Source organism: Capsicum annuum, chromosome 1, assembly GCF_002878395.1.
Source record: "Capsicum annuum cultivar UCD-10X-F1 chromosome 1, UCD10Xv1.1, whole genome shotgun sequence".
In the NCBI taxonomy this organism is placed as follows: Eukaryota; Viridiplantae; Streptophyta; class Magnoliopsida; order Solanales; family Solanaceae; genus Capsicum; species Capsicum annuum.
Window position 1 is genome coordinate 17,992,245 of NC_061111.1, and position 12,164 is coordinate 18,004,408.

Below are 12,164 nucleotides of genomic sequence, written 5' to 3' on the forward strand. Positions count from 1 at the left end.
TATAATAATTTTAAAAACTGAAGCTTAGCATGTTGGGCTCGTGCTCAGCACGACCCTGTCACCACAAGTTCTATATATAAGTGTGAGTAGCAGTTTCTGGAAGCAGGCAGCTGACGGTTGTCATGCTTGTTTCCAACTACCTGCTTGCTCCGTAATTTTACTACATCACCCTTAATTAATTATTATATGATATTTACGGATTAGAGAATTAATATTTTTTTAAAAAATGTAAAATAGATATTTATGACATGTCTGCTTCAGTTGCTTCAATATTAATTTTACTATATCACCTCTAAGTAATTATTATAAGTCATTTAAGCATTAAAAAATTAATAATATTTAATAAAAAAGGTAAAATAAAATAAAATGATAAGTTAACTTTTGATATTTTAAATTAATTTGATATCTTATATGAGGCTACTTAAAAAAATTTCACAAGTATTTTTATACCAATTTTGCTATATTATTTCTAATTAATTATTATGAGTCATTCAAGACATGCCAATTTCACTACTTCAATCGTGATATTTGATTGACTCTCGAAATTACATTGGTGTCTCTTAAATTGAAATAGAAAAAAAATTATAAATCACAATAATTAAAAAATTAAATTACTTTTAAAATACAAATTGACTATCAATATTATAAAAGTTTGAACAAGAAGAGTATTATAAATTTCAATAACAAATAATTTAAAATAGTAAATTATGATATTAAAAATATATTATAAATTATAATAATTAATAATTTAAAAATAATATATATTGGGCACGTGCGGACACTGGCTTTCAGTACCTAGTTTGAGAAGAGGATGGAGTAGAAAAGTTTTTTTTTTTTTTTTGAAACAAAGAGCAGAAAAGGGTGATGAAATGACCATTATAACCTTGCAGTATCTATTGATTCTTCCTTAGGTGGAAACTAGCGGTTACACAAACAATGGCTGCAATTGAATTATCACCATCCTCAATTTTCTCTTCCCCTCCACCTCCTTCTTCTTATCTCAAAAAATTCCCATCACTTCCCAATTCAATTAAACTCCAAAATTCCACTCATTCATGTACTATTTCTCTCAAATCCATTATTTATCCCCTTAATGTTCCTTCAAGAAAACAGCAACTTCATTGCTCAACAGTTGAAGTCGCCGAGCCTGTAACAGTACAACAAGAAGATGAAAAAGAGAAACCCCAGAAGAATAATCAAAGAAGAAAGCTTTTTGTTCTTAATTTACCGTGGTCTTTCACTGTTCCTGATATCAAGAATCTCTTTGCTCAGTATGGCATTGTTGATGATGTTGAGGTACTTTCTTTTAAATATGTTTATGAAGGTTAATTTTGGCACAGTTGGTAAAGTTGTTGTTAAGGTGTGACCGTCAAAAGGTGGAATTAGCGTATCGGTTAAATGAATACAAGGTTTGAATGGATTTGTTGCTTTTTCATCGTTACACAATTCCACACATCAATAGTTTGAAGAACGAACCTATGAGAAAAATAGTGTATGAGGTAGAGCTGTTACAAAATGGTAGGATAAAAGATAAAATAAGATTGTTAAATAATAAGAAAGGTAAAATAGAAATATATATAGGTAATGATGTGATTCCATCAAATTGGTCGTTAGATAAAATGAGACTTTTTGACAAACATGTTATTTAAACTAACAAGACCATACAATACAATGGGTAAGAACCATCCAAACACACATGGTCCAGCCCTTTCCTTTCCTGGACTGGGCACATTGCAAGATGCAGGGTAAGGCTGCCAACAACAGACCCTTGTGGTCTGATCCTTTCGTGGGCCTTGTGCAGGAGCTTTAGTGCGGACTGTTGTGCAGGAGCTTTAGTGCGGACTGTACTTGTGTGTACGTGTTTGTGTATGTTTATATGTTTGTTGAACAAAAGATGTTAACTTTTTCACCTTTTGGGTGTTGAATTTAGTAGATTATAAAAACTAAAGAAGGAAAGAGTAGAGGGTTCGCCTTTGTGACAATGTCTTCTGGGGAAGAAGCTCAAGCTGCAATTGACAAATTGGATGCTTATGTAAGTTGTTCTTGGCATTCTGGCTAAATTTTCTGTTATGTGGTAAAACATGAAGTTGGAAAATGACATTTGATAATTAATTGGTTGTTGTGTAGGTTATTCAGTTATGTTAGAAAGAAAAAATTGATGTTTGTTTGTAGTTTGCATTATTTGTATATTTCTCTGAGATGACTATAACAGTAATATTCCTGTGAGATTATCTTTGTAGTGGAAGATATTGTTTAAATTTTTCCAAGAACTAATTTTGAGGGTGAGAGCAAAGGAAAGATGTCTAGCAAAGGACAATATAGAAACATGAGGTACCTTGTGTTAAAACATTAAGAAATAGTTTGTGGTAAACATTGATAATTGACATAATACACAAATAGACTCTCAAATTTCGCCTCAGCTAGCAGCTAAACACGCAACTTTGAGTATGCACATGTATACACGTCAACTCGTCTCCATTGTGTCCGCTGTGTCAGTTGAACGCTCTTAAGTTACTAAAATTATCATCTGGACACTTCCTAAATTTATGTGTCAAATCAGCATCGGATGTCCACGAAACACAACGGGAACTAGTTGGAGTGTTTAGTTGCTAGTTGAGACCAAGTTGAGGTGTCTAGATGCGCACTCTGGAGTGCTTACTTTCCAGCTGAGACCAAGTTTGATCGTCTGTTTATGTATTATGCCTTGATAAATACTTAATTGAGCAGCCACAATAATTCAGGGGTTGATTGATAATGTACCTGTTTAGTGCTGCTTAAGCTAAAGTACTTCTTTGGACGTTTAATTAATTATAAAAATCTGTACAATTTGATTTTTTTTTTTTTTGTGCAGCTTGTTTAGAGAATAAGTTGGTGAATGCGAAAATGCTCTCGGATAGTTAAAGATCTAGCATAATGTATTTTACCTAAAGGAAGAAGAGTTAATATTTTTAGACATGGTATTAACTTCTTGTTAGTGATTGAGAAGCATTAAAAATCTACTGGAGTACTCAGTTGTGAATCTGAGAGAAGAGGATACGTTAGAACACATTTTTCTTTGACCTGCATTATTTTCTATCTTTTCGGCTTCCTTAGCTGAAATTTTTGGCTTGTTAGAAAATTTGGCGCAAAATTTTCTTTGGCGTTTCATGGCAATGCTTACTGAAGGATAACAATTCCTTTTGGTGCACAGAAGGTTATTAATAACATCTGATAAGAGAGCTCCATCATAAGATCTTCCTAAAGAATATATAAGGTGCCATACCAGCTAGATTTCTAGAATACTGCCATTACAGTCGTATTTTGTCTCATCTTAATTAAGGGATGTTAGCATAAGAACTGTTTTAGAACCACAAACAATTCCTTCTCAAAATGCTGTTGTAGCTGAGGCTCTTTTTGTGAAAAAAAAAATGGCTGATGAAGAAGAATCCTAGAGCAAAATGAGAGGGAGATAACATCTAAGGAGGGATTACCGACTTTCCCCTAAGGGATGAGGAGGGACATATTTGACTTTATTGATCTTGGTAGGTTGGCCACCCTGGCTACTAATGAATTTAAGGAACCTAAAGGAGTGGGAGTTACATCTGCCTTTTGGTGCATGTTTCAACCAAGCATTCTTTGCATTCTAGCCTACTCAAGTCAAATAGAGTTGGAACCTGATGAGGTTCTATTCTTGTTTGGTTGGACTGTATGCTGCTTTTCATTACATAGTAGTAGAGCACACTTGAAGGGGAGCCTTGGAGTAACTGGTAAAGTTGCTGTCATGTGACCAGGAGGTCATGGGTTCAAGCTTTGGAAATAGCCTTTGGCAGAAATACAAGGTAAGACTGCATACAATACACCCTTGTGGTGGGGTCCTTCCCTGGAGCTTTAGTGCACCGGGCTGCCCTTTTAGTAGTAGAGCACACTTGCCATCACATCCGTTCTCGAAAAAAAAAAAGAAAAAGAAATCATGCTTGATATCACACTTATAGGAATGCAAATTCAGAGGTCAAGACATGGATCCGTTTGATTTGAAGACGAGGAACTTGTATCTCACCGACACCTAATGTCACTAACAAAAGCTAATTCATAGAACAATGACCTGGATGAAATCTCACTTCTTAATCTAAGTACCTATGCAAGAAAAAATTAGTGCTTAGATTTCCGTTTGTCTGTCTTAAGGGATTACTGGTTTCATAATGCACCTCCTGCTTGCTTTTAATGTGAAAGGATCCTTAATTAGTTGTTTTCTATGCTTCTTTGCATTATTATTTTCATTTTATCCTTTTCCTGTTTGTTTCTTCAACCTTCTTTGTCCATGTTTTGGTGGTACAGGAATTATCAGGAAGAATCATCAGGGTAGAATTTTCAAAGCGTTTTAAGAAACCTCCAGGAACTCCGCCTCCAACTCCTGCACAAGGGGAAACACGACATAAACTTTATGTTTCTAATCTTGCATGGAAAGTGAGGTCTACCCAACTGAGAGAATTCTTCTCTGCGGACTACAATCCAGTTTCAGCTAGGGTTGTTTTTGACAATGCTTCAGGAAGAGCTGCTGGGTATGGTTTTGTATCATTTGACACAAAAGAACAAGCAGAGGCTGCAATATCTGCTTTAGATGGAAAGGTACACCTAAACAAACCACATTCCATTAATAGTTTGGTGTCTTTTTCCAGTATAATTCTTCTCTCTTGTTTAACATTCTCTATTGTACTATTCCGTTTTCAGTATTTTAGAGGAGTATCTTTCAACTAGTCAAGTTTTTTAAATAAGCTACACAATATCATTTTATTGTTCAAATGTTAGTTGAAATTTGTCAGAGACTTCGTTGAAACTGGGACTTACTGTCAGAGCCATGTTGTACGCAGCATTGGTCATAGTGCAAAATTTGACAAGATATAGTCGAGCACTTGTAGGAAATTTAGGAAATTTGGAAAAGAAAATGCCTTGGGTTATATTGGTTCGGATTCAAGGCATAAAGTGAGCGTGGAGTATCTTTGAGGTGCATGGGTTGGATAGCTTAGTACTGGTTCTCTAAGTAATTTTCAAGTAGTGTAGTTTCTTTATAAACATTTCACTAAACTGCGTTGCATTACAAATGCATATATAGTTCTTGGGTTTTGTTTGGATCACGCAGAAACATGGTATTACGCTGAAACAACCCAAGGAAAAATGTTTAGATGATTGTTAAAACACTCTTTTTTTTTTAAAAATGTAATAAATTGCAGCCTGAATGTGGAAATTTGACCTCCAAATTAAATAGTACTTGAGTTAATTGGATCTTGATATCAAGTTTGGTCATTTGGATGTATGATTTCAATCATTTACTACAAACTTTTCCTTTTGTTTAGCTTAGGTGTCTCATGTTGTTTAAGCAATGATTATTAAGGTGAAACTTGATGACTTACCCAAAAAAAAAAAGATTAAGGTGAATCTTGATGTTTCGTTATGTTGAAGTGAAAGTGGATCCCAGTAATACAACAATGTAAGTAGCAAGGATAAGGAAACAGTTTCTTTTGGGGTTGTAGTAACATAAATTATCTCTTTGAGATATTTGACGGAAAAATTGTTTAGTCATCTATTGAAGATTCCATTATTTAACTTTTTTTTTCCTTTGGGTCACGTCTCACATGCCTTAACCAGTAGTCTTGAAGATATTAGAATTGCCAATGGCTATAAATCTTGAGTTTCCACTGATTTTATCCGATGTTCCCGGGGAATTCCCTTCCATTAGATGTATACATACTGGAACACTAGTATGGTAATTGATCATAAGAACAATTCATACTTGCGGGAAGTGTTGTCAGTGCATATGTAGAGAAACTTGTGGAAAATATATACTATTATTTTTGAAATCCACGTCAGACTGATGTATGTTTGACATCTCAATTTTAAAATGCAGGAACTGATGGGCCGGCCAATTCGCTTGAAATTCAGTGAAAGGGATGCTGATGGATCTGAAAACAAAGAAGAAACACCGACTCAGGAAAATTCTGAAGAGCCATAGATGACTCCCTTGATTACACTTCTATGGATCATCAAGGTCCTGTTTAAACCAGACTTTTCTTTTACTTATGCACATAGTTGATGACTGTCACATGATAACCATATTTTTTGTAGATTCCAAATCTATTTTGTTTGACGTGTTTGTTAGGTCATACTATGGTGACCTTTTATCTTGTTTCCTCGTTTATTGGTTTCTAAAGTGTATCCGATGTTGTTGCTATCATTGGTCCATTTTCATGAGTAAAAGAAGCATAGATATCATTGATCAAGTTGCATTAGCTTATATGATTTTCACATACAGAATACACCCTTTATATGACTTTCACTTACATTTTCTGTAATCTTCTGCTTTTTTCTGTAATCTTCTGCTTTTTTTGATCTTCTTCAACATGTTATATAAATCGTGTTACCAATGAGAGATCCAACACCGAAACCTGAAAAGTGAGTTAAAGTTCTATTCTGACGTCTGAGCAGAATTGGAAACATCGAGGATAGTCCGTGTTCATGTTTATCGTGGAGGGTTAATGTGATTAATGATGCCCTGGTAAGTTAATAAGTGGTGGAGGAGAAGAGAGGTTTTTTTGCTGGTCTTGAGAAAACTCCGAACTTTCATCCTTCATTCCATTGTCTAATGAGTGTTTATTGCAATTATACAAGGAAATTATTTCACTTTAGTGAAAAAAGTGAAAACGAGATGCGTTTGGCCATGAAAATTCCAAATACAATTCCGGAATTGTATTTGGAAAAGTGAAAATAAATTTTACTTGTTTTCACTTTTTTCATCCATACTTATCTCACAAAATTTCCAAAACAACTTTAATTTATATTCATGGTCACACACAACTCCAACTCTGGAAACTTATGAGTTTCATGGCCAAACGGGTTAATATATACCTGAATGGATTTAAAAAGGTGGAATACATTGATGGCCCCTTGAACTTGCCAATGAGTTTCATTTAGGCATTTGTACTACAACCTATTTCAATTGAGCACCTGAACACATGATAAAGTGTCCCTATTAGATATTTCTGATTCAAATTTTGAAAAATCTTTTGAGCCTTCTCACACTTCATTATGTAGATAAGTTAATCTCATAAAATATTGACATATCCTTTTAACTATACACATTAGCCTTGATAGGAAGAGACTTGAGGTTTTACGGCTTATTGAAACTAATGTGTTTAACTAAAGGAGTGTGAGAGGAAGGTATTCCTTGGTATTGCAATTTGGAGTTCAATCACCCACACGATCCAGGAAAACCTCATTACTGGTAAATTCAGTTCAGTTACATTCTCTTCGCGCCGTAAGCTTATCCCACTTCATTTACTCCATTACATTTTCCTTATCCACTGCCAGGATTTAGAACCATATACAAAAAATGAAAAAAGAACAACATCAAACTTTAAAAAAGTAGTGTTTGTTGGACAAAATGTTATCAAGAACCAAAATGAGAATATATACTTCCTTCTATCAAGTGGTTATATAGCCAAGATTCCCATTTCCCATGTCAAAGTCACAAAGATAATGAGGAATACTTTTGGTTGATTTTATAAGTATGGTCACTCTAATAGTGCTTACTTTGGGTACTCATTAAGTTAATGAAACAATTAAAAACTAACAAATTGTACATAGGATCGAATTTAATGGCTAGTATAACTAGATTTCTTTACTTTCTTGATGGAAGTGATTGGAATGGATCTGCCCAAAGATGAAGATACTTGGAAGGTCAACTTTGTGAACTAGTTATCTTAATATAAAAACCACAGAATTTCATGTGATAACATATAATATATACTGTTTTTAAGTTTAGCTTAAGTGGCTTAAACCATAATCAAAGTATTGCCTACTTTAATGAGTTCCCTACCAACATGATTAGTCAACAGACCACTATCAATAATAAAGCAAGTTAAATAAGGAATAGGGAAAAAGGAAGAACAAAGGAAAAGAGAAACAAAACGAAAGAAGAAGAGAAGAAAACTAAAGGTAAAAATACCTATCACAAAGCATTCTCACTCCCTGGCTTATTATTCTCTTTGCTTTCCATTTAACTACTCTATCTCTGGCCCCCTCGTTCACCTTCACCTCGACGCAACACTCAGATTTCTCCCTGTTCCATTGCTTTTCACTTCTATCTAATCTCTCAGTATATTAGGGACAGTGCTCACTATAATTCCTCTCATTTCTCTAATTTGGTTTGATTAGTCTGTCAAGATTACTGTCCTTGAAAGTGTGATGGTAAGTTTCTTTTTCTCATCTTTTTTTCTTGAGTTCGATAAATGGTGCTTGTAAATAGTTCAAGAACTTGGGCACCACATATGAGCACAAGGGATTGTTCTCAAGGATTCTGCAGTTTGTACTGCCCACTATGGTGTTTGCCACCTCCACCTCCATTTGACTTCCCAGATGATGATGATTCTGGTCCAAATTTCTCTCCTCTAGTTATCGGAATCATTGGAATTCTTACCAGTGCTTTCCTTCTAGTTAGCTACTATGTCATAATGTCGAAGTGCTGCGGACACAGGATTGCTTTAGGTAGAAGGGAGAATCATCATAATGATTCAGAACAAGAAGAGAATGACCCTTCAAATCACGAGGCATGGAATGTGAACACAACAGGTTTAGACGAATCTCTGATCAAGTCGATTATGGTGTTTAAGTACAAGAAAGGAAGTGGATTAGCCGAGGGAACAGATTGTTCTGTTTGCCTGAGTGAATTTCAAGATGATGAAAGCCTTAGACTTTTACCAAAATGCAGTCATGCTTTTCATGTTACGTGCATCGATACATGGCTAAAATCTCACACCAATTGCCCTCTATGTCGTGCTAATATAGTGTTTGTAAATGCTTCACCACCTCCGCTACCTCCTCCAGTTATCGAAGCTCCTCTGACGAATGAAAGAACTTCTGGAAACCAACCTGAAAACGATATAGAAATGGGGGTCAGAGAGGAAGATGAAGAAGACGCTGTAGATAGTAGAGCTCCTCCCAAAAGGCTAATAACAGAAAATATGAATCTACTAATTAGAAGATCAGTATCAATGGATCAAGTATCGCGAGATGCTTTATCTATAGCTGATATACTAAAGATTGATCACGATGAAGATTGTGAAATGGGAAATTGCCCGTTTCATGAGAGAGATGTTGGAACATCAAGACAACAAGTAGGGGAAGAAGAAGTAAGCACATTACCACATTGTTTACCAAGTCCTATAGGGATAAAGAGATCTTTTTCCAGTGGAAGATTCATGTTTCATAAGCGCGGAAGAGGACAAAACATGATCATCCCGTTGTAAAATTTCTTTGACTACAGAACCACGCATGTCTATCGGAGCAAAATGTATGATCTTGTCGAGGGCTGCTCCCTTGAAGAAAAAAAAATTATGCCAAGATTAGGAGGATTTGTGCATTCATGCCATTAGATAAAGAGTTCATATCATATAAAGTAAAAAAAGTTTGAATAGGTTTCTACTTTAAGTTGTTGAGATTTTTGTGTGTTAGTCAGCTCATCTTCTAATTTTGTTCTTTCTTTTGCATTTGTCCTCTCTACCTATAATGTGTTTCTTTGATATCATTTTGTGCTTACCAAGTTAAAGAAAAAACAAGTTCAAGTATAATGTATCATTTCAATATGATAATATGATTTAGCAGTTGGATTGCAGTTGATGAAAGAACAACCAAAAAAAAGTGATGATTATCGTCGTCGTATCTAGGGGTGGGCGTTCGGTATTCAGCTCGGTATTATCATAATTCGAATTCGGTAATTCGAAAATCGGTAAATGAAAGTACATGCCAAATACCATACCATTAAACTTTGGTTTGGTAATTCGGTAATCGGTAAATTAAACTTCGGTTTGGTACGGTATTTGATAATACCATATTAAAGTTAAATTTGGTAGAGTCTACTCTAGGCCAATGATAACAGTTTACTTTAGAACTGAATCAAAACACAAGATAAAGTTTCTGCTCTATGCCTTATGGAAACAACACTTTTTAACACTTCATCAGTGATGCTTTATAGCTCATTCATCATTTGCTGATTTAACATAATAACTGTTTAATGCAGAAATGACTTCAAAAGATAATAGTCATATCTGTTCCTCAAATATTTGCCTCGTAGTGACTAGTGAGTGAGTTTAAATAAAAGAATTCACTAACTTAGATATGGCAGGAAATGAGTATCTATGCATCAACTCTTTCATCAAGAATAACTTATGAGATATTTAAAATCATACAACATAATGTCAAACCTTTTTGATAACTTAGATATGGCAGGAAATGAGTATCTCTGCATCAACTCTCTCACTAGACATAACTTAGATATATCTACAAGTTGCATCAAGACTAGACACGTTTAGATTGTCTTGATAGATAGAATCAGAATGAAGAAAACACGAGTAATATGAAACAATAACTTCATATTTGAACATGTTGTCCACTGCTACTAACAATAAAAATTTTAAAAGTGATTTTCATTTTAAAATTTTAAAATTAATATAGTATTATAGACTTTTAGGTTTTGGGCTTTTTTTGACCTTTTGTAGAATATTAATTTGGACTCGTGGCCTATGGAGTATAGACTACGGTCAGTTAACAATAATTTGGTATTCGGTAAATACCAAATACCAAATGGTAGTAATATCTTTTATCAATTCCGAATCCAAATACCGTAATTTTAAAATTTTACTTCCAGTTACCATACCAAATACTAAATTACCAAATACCGAATACCAAATTCTTCGATTCGGTTCGGTAATTCGGTTTCTGGTATTTTATGCCCAGCCTTAGTCGTATCTGAATTATATTGGGCCTTTAGCTCACAAAATTAGTTGGGCCTTCACGCTATAAATTTCCAAAAGATGGGCCCAAAATAGAAAGCTTTTGGAAGAAATTTCACTGTAATTTTTGGGGCAATGTTGTACTATTTGCCATCGATTAAAATAAAATTGAAAAATGATACTCCCTCCGTCCAACACAAACACAATATGCTGAAGTTTCACATGTTGGAAGTTTTCGAACACCAATACAATGCATTGGTGAAAGTTTTGAATTCCATCACACGGTGCTAGAGGTTTTCCGTGTTAATTAAGAGATGCTTTTTTTATTTCCCTATTAAAAATTGACTGAAGTTTAAAAAGATTTGAAACTGCGACTAAAATTTAATTAGCAAACTTAAAAATGATTGTTGCGAATGGAAGCATTGGAGTAACTGATAAAGTTGCTGTCATGTGACCAGGAGGTCATGGGTTCAAGCCTTGGAAACAGCCTCTGGCAGAAATACAAGGTAAGACTCTGTTTGATACATCCTTCCGTATGATACACCCTTGTGATGGGGCTCTTCCTCGGACACCGCGTATAGCGATAGCTTTAGATAGTGCACCGCGCTGACTTTTTGTAAAAAAGACTGCTAACTAATATCTGTGCAAAATCAGAGCAAGGAAAACCACAGGTCAGGATGCACAATAAGTTGTAACAATTAATTGGATGCTTGTTTAAAATGAATAAATAATCTCCAACTAACTTCCTGAAAAAGAAAACGATTACTTGCTATAATTTTCCTAGCAGCAATGGACTTCAATAATTTCGTTATTGTAGTAAAATTAGCTCCATTATTTATTTGTTCTTTTGGTCTCTAGCTTCTATGAGTCTCACAAAAATTTTCTCAAGAAAAATAATAATTATATTACAGTAGCAAAAATTATTATACAAGGTTTGAGGTCGGCGCAGTACTACAGTTTTTTTTTCCCAAATTTTAAGTTTTATGTATATTCTTTACATATATAAATATAGTCTCTTATAACAAGTTGGTTACTTATTACTTAAAGAAAAAGTTAGTTACTATTTATTCTAGTAAGTAATTACAATCACTACTTGTTATATAAATTAACCTGCAATTACCTTATAATTTTAAGTGACCTAATCGAATGTTAACACTACTTTTACATACATAATCATCTATAAATTGAGTATAAATAACATAAATACTAACTCTTTTGGAAGTAATTTCATTCTCTTTCATTTTTTTAATTACTTTACTCTCTCCCTATTAATATACATAACATATACATAACATTCTATGTATATGTTGGGATTTTTGTAATATGTTTAGAGAATTGAGATTTGTTGTAAAATTGAAAACATAAGTTGTGTATTTGTGTAATTTTTAGATAAATTAAACCCTA

General features: G+C 34.1%; 2 protein-coding genes across 2 annotated transcripts; both read left to right on the forward strand.

The window, feature by feature from the left end:
- Positions 1-830: 830 nt before the first annotated feature.
- On the forward strand, positions 831-6,254 carry LOC107870808 (28 kDa ribonucleoprotein, chloroplastic). Its single transcript, XM_016717460.2, has 4 exons — positions 831-1,296; positions 1,934-2,032; positions 4,315-4,605; positions 5,882-6,254. Exons 1-4 carry the CDS (start codon positions 937-939, stop codon positions 5,984-5,986), a joined length of 855 nt encoding a protein of 284 aa, XP_016572946.2. The 5' UTR covers positions 831-936; the 3' UTR covers positions 5,987-6,254.
- Positions 6,255-6,404: 150 nt separating this feature from the next.
- LOC107853713 (RING-H2 finger protein ATL52) lies at positions 6,405-9,594 on the forward strand. Its single transcript, XM_016698694.2, has one exon. It carries the CDS (start codon positions 8,262-8,264, stop codon positions 9,276-9,278), a length of 1,017 nt encoding a protein of 338 aa, XP_016554180.2. The 5' UTR covers positions 6,405-8,261; the 3' UTR covers positions 9,279-9,594.
- Positions 9,595-12,164: the final 2,570 nt, after the last annotated feature.